Source organism: Gallus gallus, chromosome 4 (genome assembly GCF_016699485.2).
Source record: "Gallus gallus isolate bGalGal1 chromosome 4, bGalGal1.mat.broiler.GRCg7b, whole genome shotgun sequence".
NCBI classification, from domain to species: domain Eukaryota; kingdom Metazoa; phylum Chordata; class Aves; order Galliformes; family Phasianidae; genus Gallus; species Gallus gallus.
In genome coordinates, this window is record NC_052535.1 from 90,747,252 (window position 1) to 90,761,903 (window position 14,652).

At 62.8% G+C, this 14,652-nt stretch overlaps 1 protein-coding gene across 8 annotated transcripts; it reads right to left on the reverse strand.

The window, feature by feature from the left end:
• Window positions 1-347: 347 nt before the first annotated feature.
• Window positions 348-14,023, reverse strand: LOXL3 (lysyl oxidase like 3). Of its 8 annotated transcripts, none has more exons than XM_015301292.4 (16): window positions 13,946-14,023; window positions 9,035-9,348; window positions 8,349-8,512; window positions 7,871-8,082; window positions 7,350-7,403; window positions 5,426-5,485; window positions 5,009-5,228; window positions 4,527-4,707; window positions 4,140-4,294; window positions 3,422-3,595; window positions 2,793-2,955; window positions 2,348-2,591; window positions 1,724-1,839; window positions 1,482-1,618; window positions 1,117-1,228; window positions 348-926 (listed from the first exon to the last, which is right to left on the reverse strand). In XM_015301292.4, exons 2-16 carry the CDS (start codon window positions 9,342-9,344, stop codon window positions 853-855), a joined length of 2,376 nt encoding a protein of 791 aa, XP_015156778.2. In that variant the 5' UTR covers window positions 9,345-9,348; window positions 13,946-14,023; the 3' UTR covers window positions 348-852. The 8 variants fall into 8 exon arrangements, with proteins under 8 accessions (XP_015156778.2, XP_015156774.3, XP_015156773.2 ...); XM_015301288.4 differs by lacking the exon at window positions 3,422-3,595 and adding an exon at window positions 3,128-3,283 and having other exon boundaries at window positions 13,572-14,023; XM_015301287.4 differs by having other exon boundaries at window positions 13,572-14,023.
• Window positions 14,024-14,652: the final 629 nt, after the last annotated feature.

Genomic DNA, 14,652 nt, shown 5'->3' on the forward strand with positions numbered 1-14,652 from the left:
TTGGGTTGGAAGGGACCTCGAGGATCATGAAGCTCCAACCCCCCCCGCCACAGGCAGGGCCACCAACCTCCACATTTAATTCCAGCCCAGGCTGCCCAGGGCCCCATCCAACCTGGCACTGAACACCTCCAGGGATGGATGGGTCATCCACAGCCTCTCTGGGCAGCTGTTCCAGCACCTCACCACTCTCTCTGTAAAGAACTTACCCCTGACATCCAACTTAGATCTTCCCTCCCTCAACTTAAAACCGTTTCCCCTTGTCTTGCTGTTATCTGCCCTCTCAAAGAGTTGGAAGGGTTGCTCTTCCCTTGCTCTTCCTCCCACCCTAGAGAGGAACCAGCCGGATATAGAACTGACATCTTTATAAAGAAAATAAAATTACAACTAAGACATGGGTGTGGGCACTGCTGCCGGGCAGCCGATGGCAGCACTGCTGTGCAGGGCAGCCACACTGTCTGGAAATGGGGCTGCTGGGGCACGAGGGCAGCCGGCCCTGAGCAGGGATGGGGGTCCCTGGATGGGGTCCTGCTGCCGGAGGAGGGCAGAGCCCCAGAGAAGGTGGAGCGAGGTGAGAGGAACTGGGGCTGGGGAGCAGGAGAGGCACAGCTGGGGTAGTGGGGCCTCCCTGGATCGTACCCTTGTGCTGCAGCCTGAGCCGGGCTGCAGCGTCTGGCCAGTGGTCGAGGGCTGGAGGTGTGGTGCTCAGGGCCCCCAGCCCCAGCAGTGAGTCCTGGGCAGTCCCTAGTGCAGTGCAGGCTGTGGTGGGGCTGTGTGAGCCCCTGTCAGCCCCACAGCAGCTTCCTCCTGCAGGCAGGGTGGAAGAGGGAGATGGCGTCTCCCTGGGCCCGGGCCCTATGAGATCTGGTTGTTCAGCTGCCCCGGGTACTGCTCGAAGCGCTTGCTGGCCTCCTCGCTGAGCGCATCACCTGTGCGATAGGATGAGAACTGTGGCTCTGGTGCTGTCTTGCCACCACCTCTGTTTGCCCCCAGCAGCCTCAGCTCCCTCCTCTGCACCTGCCCACACCCCACAGCCTGCTCAACCCCACTCCCTGCCCATGGCCCTAATTATTCCCAGCCCCGGTGTGCCCCAGCCTGTGCCGCGTCCGCAGGCGTTACCGATGTGACAGCTGTGCACCCAGATGCGGTGCCCGTCGTACTTGCAGTTGCATTTCATGGCGTTGTTGGTGAAGTCGCTCTCTGCCACCTCAAAGTTGGGATTGATCACAACCTGTGGGGCAAGCATGAGTGGGTTGCACAGCCCTGCATGTCTCCAGGCACCAGGGCAGGCGCTGTCTCCCCGTGCTGTAGCTCCTGGGGCTGTGCACCCTGTCCGAAGGGGGCCGAGCATGCTGAGGACCATGGGGCAGAGGCGAGCTCCAGAGCCTGCCCAGCCCCAGGGACACAGCCCACTCCGTGCACTCTCAGCACATCCCACGCATTACCACTAAGGGTGTGAGAGGCCAGGGGCACAGCTGCAGCACCTGCAGGATGTAGTTGCCTGGCTTGACGTCAGTGATGTCAATCCACTGGCAGTCGATGTCGTGCCGGTACAGGTCCCAGCAGCCCACTGTGATGCCCTGCTCCCCAAAGTTGGCACACTCGTACCGCTTGGCCACATCTGCAGGCAGGAAGAGAACGCGGCTTGTCCCTACTACAGCCCCCGCACGGGGGGATGCAGCGGGGACCCAGAGCTTCGTCGTGCCCCACAGCCTCACAGTCCTACCTTCCTCACACTCGGTGTCCTCAAGGCAGAAGCTGGCTTTGTGGCCCTCAGCCACCTTGGTGCCGTTGGGAGTCAGGATGTCGTAGTGGGTGAAGATGTCCATGCTGTGATAGTGCCTGCGAGAGAGCCCACAGCGCCCGCTGCCCTAGAGCCAGCCCCTCAGGGAAGGCAGAGGGACGGAGGGGATGATGGAGGGAACCCACAGAGCCACGTGCCCATCCCCACCGCTCAGGAAGGTCTGCATAGCCCCTGCTTGGACACAGTGCAGCAAGGCCGAGGCAGAGCTCAGCCTCACCCAGGGATGGGATACGGCTGTCCCCAGTCGGGCAGCCCGGGCAGGGGAGTCTTCCCCAGGGCGAAGCCTGCAGCCCAGCCTCAGCACCACTCCTCCAGGGGAAGCCCTGAGCCAAACTGGGGAGAACAGCATCAGGGCCCTCACCCAGGCTCCGTGCCTTGCACAGTGCCACTGTGACCCAGCATCACCCTCACCCCGTGGCACTGCTCTCATCCAGCAACATCACCCTCAGCCGATGTCGCCCTCACCAAGCCCAGCCCAGCACCATCAGACCCAGCCCAGGCTGTTCCCGACCCTCCTCCCTGTCCCTGCCCATGCCACGCACGCACCGGTGACACTCGTGCCAGACCCAGGAGTGCCGCCCAGCCTTGGGGCGAAAGTCAGCGCGGCCGTTGTTGTGGATCTGGGAGGAGAAGCGGAGCAGACGGCGGTGCCCGTAAGGCCAGTTGGCGTGGCGGGCTGAGCTGGACAGACAATTCTCCTCGGCGGCGCAGTACAGCATGTGCAGCGGGCGGTCCTCGATGTATGCCGTCTCCTGCACCAGCGGGGCGTGCAGCAGCAGGTCAGAGGCAGCTGGGGAGAGATGGCGGCTCAGGGCTGGATGGCCACCCCAGGCAGCGCAGTGCACAGCCGTCCCACCAGTGGGGCAAAAATGGAGCCCACGGCCCCACCACCCGCAGCCCCCGTTGCTTACAGGCTCTCCGTCTGCAGCCCCTGGGCCCACAGCCCCAGCGCCTGCAGCCACCACTGCCCGCAGCCCCCGCGGTTGCTCACTTTCAGAGCAGATGACACCGGCAGCGAAGCGCGTTCCCGTGTTCCTGCAGTTCAGGCTGCTGCCGTGGTGCTGGCAGTGGCTCAGGGACAGCTCATGGCCAGCGCACTTCACACCACTCAGCACCATTTCTGTCACGTTGCTGGCATCCCAGTACCACGTCTCCTGGGGTGGGGGAGAAGGCCGGGCAGGACGCCATGCATGCTGCAGTACCCCCAGCCTGTGCACCCACACACCCACAGCGACCCCATCTCACGGCATGTATCAGCCACATCCCATCGCCCCGTGGCTGTCAGGGAAGCACGAGGGCCACCACACCGCACCGCACCGCACCTACCGTCACCGCGTGCAGGGAGTAGCCCAGGCCCAGCTGGCGACAGACCACCATCGCCTCCTTGGTGGTCCAGCCGTCGCTGCACACAGTGCCCCACTTACTGCCGCGCTTCACCTCCACGCGGCCCTCGAACTCTGTCCTCCCCCCAGCCAGGCGGATCTGCAGGAAGCCCTGGGGCCGTCAGCACCCCACACTGCCCCACACCACCCCGCACCGCCGTCCCCCCCGCATCCCCGTCCCCGCAGAGCCATGGTGCTGCTGTTTCGCCTGCCCGGCCGTGCTGGCTCTGGCACCTACTTGTAAGCCGTGGTTAGCGAATCCCAGCCCCAGCTGGCGACAGGCGACCATCGCCTCCAGCGTACCCCAGCCTTCGCCGCACACCAGGCCCCAGCGCGGCTCGTCCCCTTCTGCAGCCCCCACCGCCACCTCCACGCGCCCCTCGAAGCGGCTGCGGCCCCCGCTCAGCCGAATCTGCGGAGAGACGCAGCGGCTGCAGCGGCGTCACCGCAAGCGGCGCCCCGGTGCAGCAGCATTGCCCAAAGCGGGCAGAAAGATTCATTTGGAATGGCATTCCCATCCATGGAAGGACAGACCCGGCACTGTTAGAACGGTTAGAAGCCCGAAGCGGATGAGATGAGAGCAGCACGCAGAAAGGTGCGTATCTGTTTGCTCATTTCATCGGCGGTCCCCAAAAAATCTCTCACAGCAATTTTTTTGGGGTGCTTCGGTTGCGGATGTGGCACCAGCAGGCAGAGCTGCACAGTGTGAGGGTGCTGCTGAGCCCCAGAGCCCTCTCCCATCCTCCCTCCTCACAGGGCAGCGTGGGACCCCCGAGAGCCCCAACCCCCCAGGGCGGCCCTTGTCCCAAACCAGGGGGAAACAAGGGAGGCAAAATGGTACTGCAGGGGGCGTCCGACATTGGGTCCCATGGGTCCCCGTGCTCTTTAAGTGCCACAGACACCACTGCCATCCCTCAGTCCCCCTGCAGACGTGCAGTCCCCCCCATAGCACATACCAGGTTCTCGTAGCCCATGTAGGGGATGTTGCAGCGCACGGCCGCGTCCTCTGTGTGCTTGCAGTCCTCCTGCGTGATGTTCTTGAACGGGCAGCTCCAGAGGGACTTCTCAGTGCCCAGGCACTGCACCTCATTCAGGTGGATGGGCCCCATCCCTGCAGAGGGACAGCAAAGCTCAGTGCCAGCTGCATGGGGATGCTGTAACCATCCCATCCCCACAGCCCAGCCCTGCCCTTCCCAGCTGCCAGCAGGGGCAGACTGGCCCAGCAGCCCCGGCCCTGGAGATGCTCAGGGCAAAACCCACACCCTGCATCCAGGTGCCCACAGGGCACGTGCAGCACAGTGGGCTGAAGGCAGTGCCCGGCCCCTCTGCCACAGCGCTCTCACCTTGGCCCATGCGTGCCCCAGTGAGGGCTTCCTTGGCACTGCCAAAGCCCAGCTCTCGGCACACCACACTGGCAGACAGCAGATTCCAGCGGTCATCGCAGATTGTGCCCCACTCATTGTTCTTCAGCACCTCGACACGGCCCTCCCCGGCCTTGGCACCGCCCTTCAGCCGGATCCGCGGCTGTGGGGCAGAAGGGTCAGGGCACAACATGGCACGGCACAGTGCAGCACGGTGCTGTACAGCATGGCACGGTGCAGCACAGCGCAGCACATGGTGCAGCACAGCATGGCACTGCACACTTAGCACAGCACAGAGGCAGCTGCCGTGACTGAGTGACATTTAGGGACAGGACACCATCCCCACCTCCTGCCCTATGGGTTCCCTGCACCCTCACCCTCAGCCAACTGAGGGGACTGGGGGACAAAGCCCTGCGTAGGGCGGCAGCAGCTGTGGACCACCGCAGGACCCAGCCAAGGCTCACCTGGCTCTGCTGCTGCTGGCGCTGCTTCTTCTTCTGGGTGCTGCTGGTAGCAAAGAGGGGCCCGGGCAGGCAGCTGACAACAGCGGGCATGCCAGTGCTGCAGGCTGCTGAGGAGTTGCCCCGGTAGAACTGGAACGTGCACATGGAGATGTGCACCTCTGTCCCTGTGCAGGACACTGAGTGCAGGCGGTAGTTGAGCTGCTGCCGCTCCGCAAACAGCCTGCAAGGAGAGACCAGAGCCTGAGCAACAGCCAGCAGAGCAGAGGTGTCACCTGCCTGCAGCTGTACGGTCCCTGCCCCTGGGATCCCACCCCTGCCTGCTCCATTCCCCACGTCCCAGCAGTGCAGGGACACACACGGCTTTGGCAGTGCTGAGCTGGGATCCTGGCACTCAGGCTCTCCACTGGAGCCATTTACCTCTTCCTGGACCCTACGTCCTCCCTGCGCTTTTGTTTAGGCTGAGATTTGGAGGCCAGCCTGGAAAACAGAAAACAACCGTGAAGGTGGCCCAGACCGAGCGGGCCACCAGGGAGCCTCACGCACTCCCCTTCACGTCATGTGTGGATACAAAGCATCATCTGCTGCCAGCAATGTGACACAACTGTTCTCCACAGCAGCGATGCAGTTTCCTGCCCACATCTCACCAGGAAACTGTGACAGATGCAGCAACATCCTGTGCTGCTTTGGCACACAGCAGAAGATCAAACAACAGCGCAACAATTTGATCTGTTGGGTGCAAGTGAGATATGCCTCTATCCTCATCTGGACTGCAGGCAATGTCACTGTGTGCTCCAAGGGGAGCAGCACACCCAGCAAGCTCAGCAGGAAAAAAGTGTGATAGTGGCACAGCCCCTGCACAGACGCTTTGTCTTTGCCCTGAGATGCTGAGCAAAACCACAGCTCCAGGGACCAGGGAAGCAGAGCCCCAGAATGGGGCAGGGGATGGACAGCACCCAGAGACCAGGGATCAGGCACAGCCACCCCCATGGCTGGTCTATGTCAGCCTGCACAGCCCCAGGGCACTGCACGGGCAGCCAGGAACCTGAGTCACAGGAACGGCTGGAGGACATCAGCTCCCATCAGCACTCATGGGACCACAGCTGGATCCTGTGCCCCCATACAGAAGGACATCTGCAGAGGGCACAGGGACAGACAGGGCTGGGAGAGGTGGGCGCAGTACTGCTATGAGGAGGAATAACTGGAGACAGTTTGGCTGTGGGGCACGGGCAGCCCTGACCTGCACTGACACGGGGCTGCCAGGGAGCTCTGCACAGCTGTCAGAGGTGCACAAGAGGAAGCGGGTGTGATTTGCAAGGAAAGGATCACATTAGATGCAAGGAGAACATTTTCCTAGTGAGTGTCACTCAGCATTGCAGCAGAGGCCACAGGACTGTGAGATCTCCGTCCTCAGAGGTTTTCAGAAGCCAACTGCACAAAGACCAGAACCCTGAGGTCCCTCCCAGCTGGGATTACTTCGTGACCCCACAGTCTGAGATCAGCCCAAAGCTGCTCCTGTGCCAGGCAGACCGTGGTGCTGTACTTTACCCACGTGGGAAATGCCCACACAATGGGCACCAACCAGCCAAAGGAAAAACAGCAGGTTGCAGCAAAGGAGACTGATGAGAGCTTGAGGAGACCCCATGGTCCCTGATCCCAGATCCCCCTGGGTTTCCATCAACAGCACAGGCAGAGCTGCAGGAGCAGTGCTGGTGACACAGAGCTGGGCAGCATCACAGCAAATCTGGCAGTAGCAGTTCAGGGCCAGAGGAAAAGGGCAGCTACACTGTCCCTGGGTCATGCAGAATGGCAGCAAAATGATAGTGAAAGAGATCCCAGGCAGATGCGGATCCTGGGACAAGGGCTGCCACACCATGCCAGCATCACCAGCACTGCTGAGCAAGCTCCTATCCTCCATGTGAGCTCAGCTCATGAGGAATAGGAGGTACGCAGCATTTCCAGCTTCCCCACTGCAGCTTTCTGCAGAGATAGCTCCTTCCCAAGGCCTCCCTGTCCCCATAGGGCGCAGCACAGGGTGCTCCAGCCTTCTCTATGCCTTCCACTGGGACCCTGCATCTCCAGCACCTGCCCAGTGCATGGGATGAGGCTGCTCTGCCTAGGGAATGACCGGCCTGGGAAAAGAGCATCTCTTCAAGGGGACAAGGGACCGTGTGGGCCAGACAGGTCCCACCAGGATGGAGTCATCCCGCTCAGCACAGCCCAGGCCCTTGATCTGTTCCAAGCAGATCCACCTTTGCAGGATCCACTCAGACAGCAGAGAATGGTGGGACAGGACAGCCCAGCTCTGCCCAGGGTGCAGCAGGGCTCAGTCGCAGCCCCTTACCTCCCGCCTGGCCTCATGCTCCGGCCCCTCGTCCTGGCTGCACGCTTCAGCCGCCTGCGGGGCAACACCGTGGCTGCACTGTCAGTAGTGCACACAGCACTGACCCACACTGCGGGCAGCACAGCCACAGCCACACACTGCGCAGCACACCCACAGCTATGCCCAGGGCTGCACACTCATGGCCAAACCCCAGGACATCGGGCAGTGGTGCTGCGGCAGCGTCTCTGCCCAGCTCAGCACAAACCGCCCCTCAGCACAGGGTTCCCCACACTCCCCACCAGAGGGAAACGTGGGAGTGCACAACTGCCAGGGACCAAAACCTGCCATCTTGGGCAGTGATGTATAGGGAAGACCAACAGCCACAACTCCCAGCTGTGCTGTGGCCCCCAGCTGGGTTAGCAGTGCCCACATGGCCTGTGGGACTCGGGCAGGGTGGGGGGATGCTGAATAGCACAGCCCGCTGTGCCCCAGAAGCGCTCCTCCATCCCCAGCCCCACAGGCTCCCAGCCAGCCCCACTTACTTGTAGAAGTTCCTGTTCACCTTCTTCTCAGTGGGGAAGCCCATCATGCCGCAGATGACGCGGCTGTTCTTGCTGTCCCAGCCCTCATCGCAGATCTGTGCCCAGCCATCCTTGTAGCGCACCTCCACGATGCCCTCTGTCACTGGCAGCCGCCGCTGTGCCCCCGACACCACCGCGCGCAGACGGACCTCCTCCACGTGGCTCTGCTCCGTCTGCAAGGCACGTCAGCCTCGGCACCCGGCACCCAGCACTCTGCCAGCCCCTCCCCAGGGTGTCCCACAGAAGAGGTCCTCCATCCCTGGTGAGGAGCAGGGACAGGCAGGTCCCACAGCCCCGCAGGAAACCTCCAATGGCACTGAGAATCCGAGTGCCCAACTCCATCCCACACAACCCTGGTCCCAGGGCACATCTCTGGGAGCACAGCAGGAAATAGCTGCTGTCCCTCCACAGCAGGGCGAGCTGTCTGCAGCCCCCTCACCTCGATGACGTTGGAGTCTTTGAAGCCTGGGATGCGCTCATCCTTGCAGATGACGCCCGCATCCTCCTCGTGGCTGCAGTCGCTGTTCCCCCAGCCCCGGTGTTTGCAGTCCCTGATGCTCTTCTCATTCCCCGCACAGTTCACGTTGTCCAACCAGATCCGCCCTGCCGCACACCAGGGATGGGGTGAGGGGGGACAGAGACCACGCAGCAGCCCCCAGAGCAGAGGAGATACCGCCACACATGGCAGTGTGGGGACATGGACTGGGGCAGCACAAAGCTGGGGCCAGGCACACACAAAAAAAAGAAGGCCTGAGGGTGGAGGCAGCAGGAGGGAGTTTCCAGCAGACACAGAACTCACGTGCAGCCAGGGGACTGTACGGAACCTCATCTGCACTCAGCGTGCTGCACCACTGCACACACCCTCACAAGCACAGCCCTGCAGCCACCCACAGCACCCAGAGAGCCCCACAATGCGGTACACACACAGCCTCCATGAGCATGGGATGGATACACACATACACACACATACACGTAGAGGTTCCTGTTCCGCTCTGCACACACACATGCATGCAGGCGCACACGCAGGCACATTCATGCTGCCAGGCACTGTACAGAAAGAACCCTGCTTGGCTCCAGCGCTGCATGCATAGACCCACAGCCTGGGGCTGCACCCCCCCATCTTACCAACTCCTTTGCCATACTTGGCACTGTGGGCCCAGCCGGTGGCCCCCACGAAGCCAAGCTGCCGGCACAGCACCTGCGCGTTGGACAGCGTGAAGTCATCGTCGCAGATGGTGCCCCACTCCTCATTGTAGAAGACCTCAATCCGGCCCTCGTTGTGCTTGCGGGGATACCCAGCCAGACGGAACTTCAGAGGGGGCACAGAGCTGCTCGTGGGGCTGGGAGGGGTGGGCTGCGCGCCACTCCCCCACATCCACAGCCCGCCCAGCAGCACCAGCAGCTCCTGCCATGCCCTCGTGCCGCAGCGTCCCATGGCCCTGCAGGGGAGATGGCATCAGGGTGTGCAGGGGAGCCGCGCCGCGCTGAAACACCCGCTCAGCATGCAGCTCTGCTCAGTGCCAGCACACCTGCACAGCCCCAGCCAGGGCCAGCCTCTGCCCTCGCCCACCCACAGCCCCAGAGCTGCAGCTGAGGGTCGCTGCCCGGTGCCCCCCCCCCTGCGTCTCTCATCCCCTGAACGCGGCCGCTCTGCTACCGAAGTGGCAGCGCTCTGCCGGGTCGCACCACCCGCACTGAGGGTCAGCGATGGCAGCAGTGCCCAACAGCGCGCGTCACCCAAGGGAGAGGCAGCGGGAAAAGGAGGGGCACCGCTGCAGCAGCGGAGACGCTGGACCAGGAGCGGGGCAGCCCAGGGAGCTCGGGGCACCGCAAGCCGTGCAGCCCTCACGGAGCTGCCGGTGGCGAAGGGCTGCCAAGCCGCGCTCCCACCCGCTGTCAGCAGCGCAGCAACCGCGGCGCGCTGCACCTGGGAGGCATTTTCTTCAGCCTTTCAATAACGGCTGCAGCTCCCCAGATACCCGCGGGAGATGCGGCATTCCTGCATCGGCCCCGGCGACAAACGACGCTGCAAACATTTCTCTGTACACCGCTCCGGCCCCGGGCGCGTTCGGCGCTCCGCAGCTCAGCCGTCGCGGCGGGCCGACGCCAACCCCTGCGGGGCGCTCACATCAGCTCCGGCCCCGCTGTCCTCTGTCACGGCCCGGGCCGTGGGGGACGCACTGCGCTGACGGGGACGGCGCCGGGGGGATGGGGGGCAGAGGGGGGCAGTACCCCGTGAGACCCGGGATTGGCGGTGCTGCCTGCTCTGGTACTGCGAGAACAAAGCGCGGCCCAGCGGGAAGCGACTTTGCGGGCAGGCAGCAGGGAAATGCTTTGCTGAACCTTTTAATCAGCCTTAAGGCAGGAGGGCAGAGCCGAGGGCCGGCCCGGCCCGCTCGGGGAAGGCGCCCGAGGTTTGCCGGGTGCGGGCAGGGAGGGGACGCGTTTAACACCGCACGGCGGCAATAAAGCGTTTCTTATTCTGCCCACGGATCAGAGGGGACACGCCGACCCTCCCAAGTATAGCAGTGTAAATCTGCAGAACTGCACCATGTCGCATGCACGTGCCAACCAAAAAGCGCCCATTTCAGCACTACCGGTCGAGACGGCACACACTGAAATGGGCACGGAGACCAAAACCCCACCTGCCCTTGCACTGAACGAGAGGCGAACTCTGCTGGTGCTGACAGCAGGCTGCTTTGCAGTGGGGCCAACATAACACCGAAGGGCAGCAGTATAATTAATGCCAATCTCTACAATCCTGCAGAAATGGCCCATGTCACAAAGCTGCTGTGACCTTTTATGAGATCACAGGTCTGGTTAATTGGAGTAACTGTGTTGATAAAACAGGCAGAGACTGGAAGGCATTTGATTCATCCTGCATGACCTTTTAATGAATAATTAGCACTCAACAAAATCAGTGCACCTTCCACTGACTGGATTAAAACCGATCACCTGCTGGAACTAAAATGCGGCTGCAGCTGGGAAGTCACCATCAGTGGGGGTCTGAAGGGGATCACATGCTTTTCCAATGCAGAACTTTGTCCGGAAGAGGAAAGATGTCCTCTCTCAGTTCTGCAAAGATGCAAATGGGAAAAGTGTGCAGAGCTGCGATGGATGCAGACCTGGGTGGGCTGATACAGCCGCATCGCTGCCCTCAGCCAGAAGGAACACTGAACAGCCTTCAGTCAGGAACAAAGCGTGCAGGCAGAGACCAGAACACCACACCGGGGAAAACACTCAGTGTTTGTGTGGCCACAGAAACCATCCCGTGCCCACAGCCACAGTCACCATGACCACAGGGCTTGGTACACTGCTACGGACAGGAAAGAACCACCAGCACATGCAGGGCTGCCAGCCCATGGCCAACATCCCCAGCCATACACTGACACAGCCAGTTAAGGACGGAGCCGTGCAGCAATGCCAGCCCACAGTAAACACCCCCAGCCCACACCCTCACACCCAGCTGGTGCTGCCCTGGGACAGATACCTGTGTTGCCCTGCTCTGCACCCACAGCTCAGACAGCCCAGCCCTTGCATTCAGCAGCTCTCTGTGGATTTGTCTTCTTCACAGTGCTTCAGTTGCTCCTGAATCTGTACAAAACCCTCCATCTTTCTACTTGAACCCCACTCAGCTGCTGCCACACATCCCACTGCCCGAGGAAACGCCCCGGTGAGGTCTGTGCAGGACCACAGCACTTCTCACGCCGTATCCAGGCTGTGGTTGCAGATCCCCTCTCTGAGGGGCTGTGCAGAGCACTTCTGCCATCCCCCAGCACACAGATGGGGCTCAGACACATCCCATTGGGCAAAGCAGGCTCCCCTCAGCAGATACATCCACGGAGCCAGAGAGCAGCCCTGGTCCTTGTGCCTGCCCAGGAAACCTCAGGAATGTCCCAGCCAGGTGTGTGCTGGGCCTCTGTCACCTCCTGGAGGACACAGGGCTGGGGCTGGCAGTGGGCACCTGAGAGCACAACAGAGCTCAGGCCTGGGGCACTCCGCATCCCCTGCCCCACCGCAGTGTCCCTGTGGTGCAGCAGTGCTTGGTCTGCTCCCAAACAGCCCCACCACTCTGCTCTTCCCAGCGGACAACGAGGGCTCCCATTCCCCCACCACCTTCGTAGGAACTGCATCCTGCAGCCAGTCAGCCTGCTGCCCTCATTGCTCCACTCCCCTGGCACAGGGGCTGCCTCCTCCAGGGCCTTAGCTGTGCCATGGGGGAGAGCTAGGAGACAGTGATAATGGAGGGGGAGCGGGGAGGGGGGCTGAGCAGGGGGGATGCTGGCCCCAAGGATGTGCCATCCAGCACCCATCAGTGAAACAGGCTCGAGAAGGGGCAGCTGGAGCAGATCTCCCAGCAGCTCAATGTATTGGCTATGTGTTCGTGCCAGCAGCCAGGTGCACATCACTTCTGCAGAACAGGGACTCAGCAGTGCTGCGCAGGAGGCCTGCAACATGCATGGGCAGATAGAGCAAAGCAGGCCCTTATGGCCTGGGAGGGCTCAGAGATGACTGACCACCTGGGACACCCGTCAGCAGAAGGAGAAAGCAGCTCCCTCTGTTTATCTTTCCCTGAGAGGTCGAGAGGTGACATGATCACACTCTTCCAGGGCCACTCTGGGGCATCTCTGGGAGCCAGGGGTCATATCCCCAGCAATGGGGCAGCAGAAGGTCTGGTGGGTCTCATGGTTCAGGCACCGGGTTCTGCTCCCTCCCCATCTCCCGGGGCCTCAGAGCCTGGCTTTCTGCGCCAGCCCTTTCGCAATCCTGGCTGCCTGGAAGGCCTCCATCATCCTCCCACACTGCAGCAGTCCAGGGGGGCTGAAGCAGAGGTCCATGACACCCCCTGCTCAGCAGCCTGCAGTGACGCCCAAGCAGTGATGAGGACAGCCTCAGCTGGGGATAGAGCACTCTGGTGCATTTGGGGCTGCACCTCCCTTCCCCTCCAACTCTGAGCTCTCTGGACTTCCTGATGTCCCCCACTCTGCTGTCACCCTCTAAGTCAGGGCATGACGGATCCTCACAGTTCCCAATACCACCCTGTTTCCTCGGGACACAGCAGGGCCTCCTGCTCTGCCTGCTCTGTTCTGGGCTCCCCTGGGTTCCTCAGGGGCAGGCAGGAGGGGGAGATATCAGAGGAATGTGGAGTTGCTGGGGAGCAAGCAGTAAGCTGGGGGACAGCTGGCTCAGAGCTACTGTGAGAGAGAAGTCTGGTTCTGCACAGGAGGACGGCTGGGAGGATGCAGTACAACCACCACCTGACCCAGGCCCCCCAGCCCTCACACCTCACATCTCTCCATCCATCCATCCTCTCTGCCAAGGGCCACATCAGATTCCAACTTCGTGTCAAGTCTGTCTTTCTGCTGCCCTTTGTAAGCCGCAGCTCAGCAAACAAGCATCCTGAAGCCAGGGACGCTCTCAAGGATACACGCGGCACCCTCTGACCCGCTGGATCCTCTGGGCATCCCTTCCCAGCAAGCACATGCAAGGCGCACGCAGTCTGCGTGACATAAATCCTCTCACCCTGCCAGACACGGACGCACAACTAAAACATTACACAGTTCCCCCATCCACTGCTGCCGGCACAGCACACAAAGCGAGCTTTCTGCAGCGGACACGAGGCGCTCTCCTTACAACCACAGACAGGGAAAGTCCATCTCACCGCCCCGCGCAGACGTGCGCTGACATCCGGAGCTCTGAGGCGGTACGGACACGTCGTGCACTGTACGCAGCCCCCGCGGCCCCATTCATTCCCCGCCGGCAACCGAACCGCACTTCGCGTCTCACTCCGCGCTCCCGGCCGCGTCCTTCCCGCACAGCGCTCCGTGCGAACCGCGAACCTCTACCGCGCGGCCCCCCCGCCCGCGCCCCGCAGAGCGCACCCAAGCGGGACGGCCCCGCTCCCCGTCGGCGGTATCGGCACCCGCCCCGCGCCGCCACCCCCGCACTGCCCTGCGCTCCGGCCCGGCGCGCCCACTCCCCCGCTCCCCTCCCTGACGGGTCTCTCTCCGCGCCCTCCGGCAGCCCCGGCCGTACCTCTCTCGTTCCCTCGGGTACGCGGCGGCGAGAGAGACTCCGTCCGTCCGTCCGAGCGCTGAGGAGCCGGGCTGTGCCGAGCTGCGCTGAGCCGCTCCCTCCTCCCCGGCCCGCCCCGCGCACTGCCCGTGTCCGGGGCCGCCCCCCACCCCGGCCCGCACCGAGCAGCCCCGACTCCCAGCCCGCAGCCTTTGAGGCGGGGACGTCCCACGGGTCGGGTACAGCCACTCCGGAACCCCGCACCCCCGAACTGCTCCGCTCTCCCGGCGGCTCCGCTGCACGGCTGCCGCAGCCGCCGGGACGGAGCCCGGCACAGGGCCAACACCGCGGCCCTCCCCTGCAGGGTCCCCGTCTCTCTCCGCCCCGTGTCCCACGGCCGCCCCGGGACCAGGACCGGCTGCAGCCGCCCCTCGGAGTCGCTCTCGGGCACAGAGCAGCGCGTCCTGGCGAGGCACGGGGAAAGCAGGGACTACCCACGTCCCCTCTGCTCCCGGGTACCTCGGCCACTCTTCAGCCTCTTCCTTGCCCTATGGGTACGAGGCAGCTACCAAAGGGGAGCTTCCTGTGAGCCCTTTGTCCCTCCATCTCCCCTTCCAAGCTCTTTCCCCACGACTGTGGCAGGATAGACACAGAGACGTTCCCTCTGCAGTCCTGCTGGCAGCAGGACTCCCCCAGACCCATAATGGAGCCGTTGCCACAGGGGACCC

Bases quoted from the DNA above. Each gene is read 5' to 3' on its own strand.
- LOXL3 (XM_015301287.4), bottom strand. From the start codon at position 13,660: ATGAATGGGGCCGCGGGGGCTGCGTACAGTGCACGACGTGTCCGTACC. The intron at 8,083-8,348 runs GTGAGGGGGCTG...CGTGCCTTGCAG, and splicing joins AAGACTCCAACGTCATCGAG to ACGGAGCAGAGCCACGTGGA. The intron at 927-1,116 runs GTAACGCCTGCG...CCTATCGCACAG, and splicing joins GGTGCACAGCTGTCACATCG to GTGATGCGCTCAGCGAGGAG.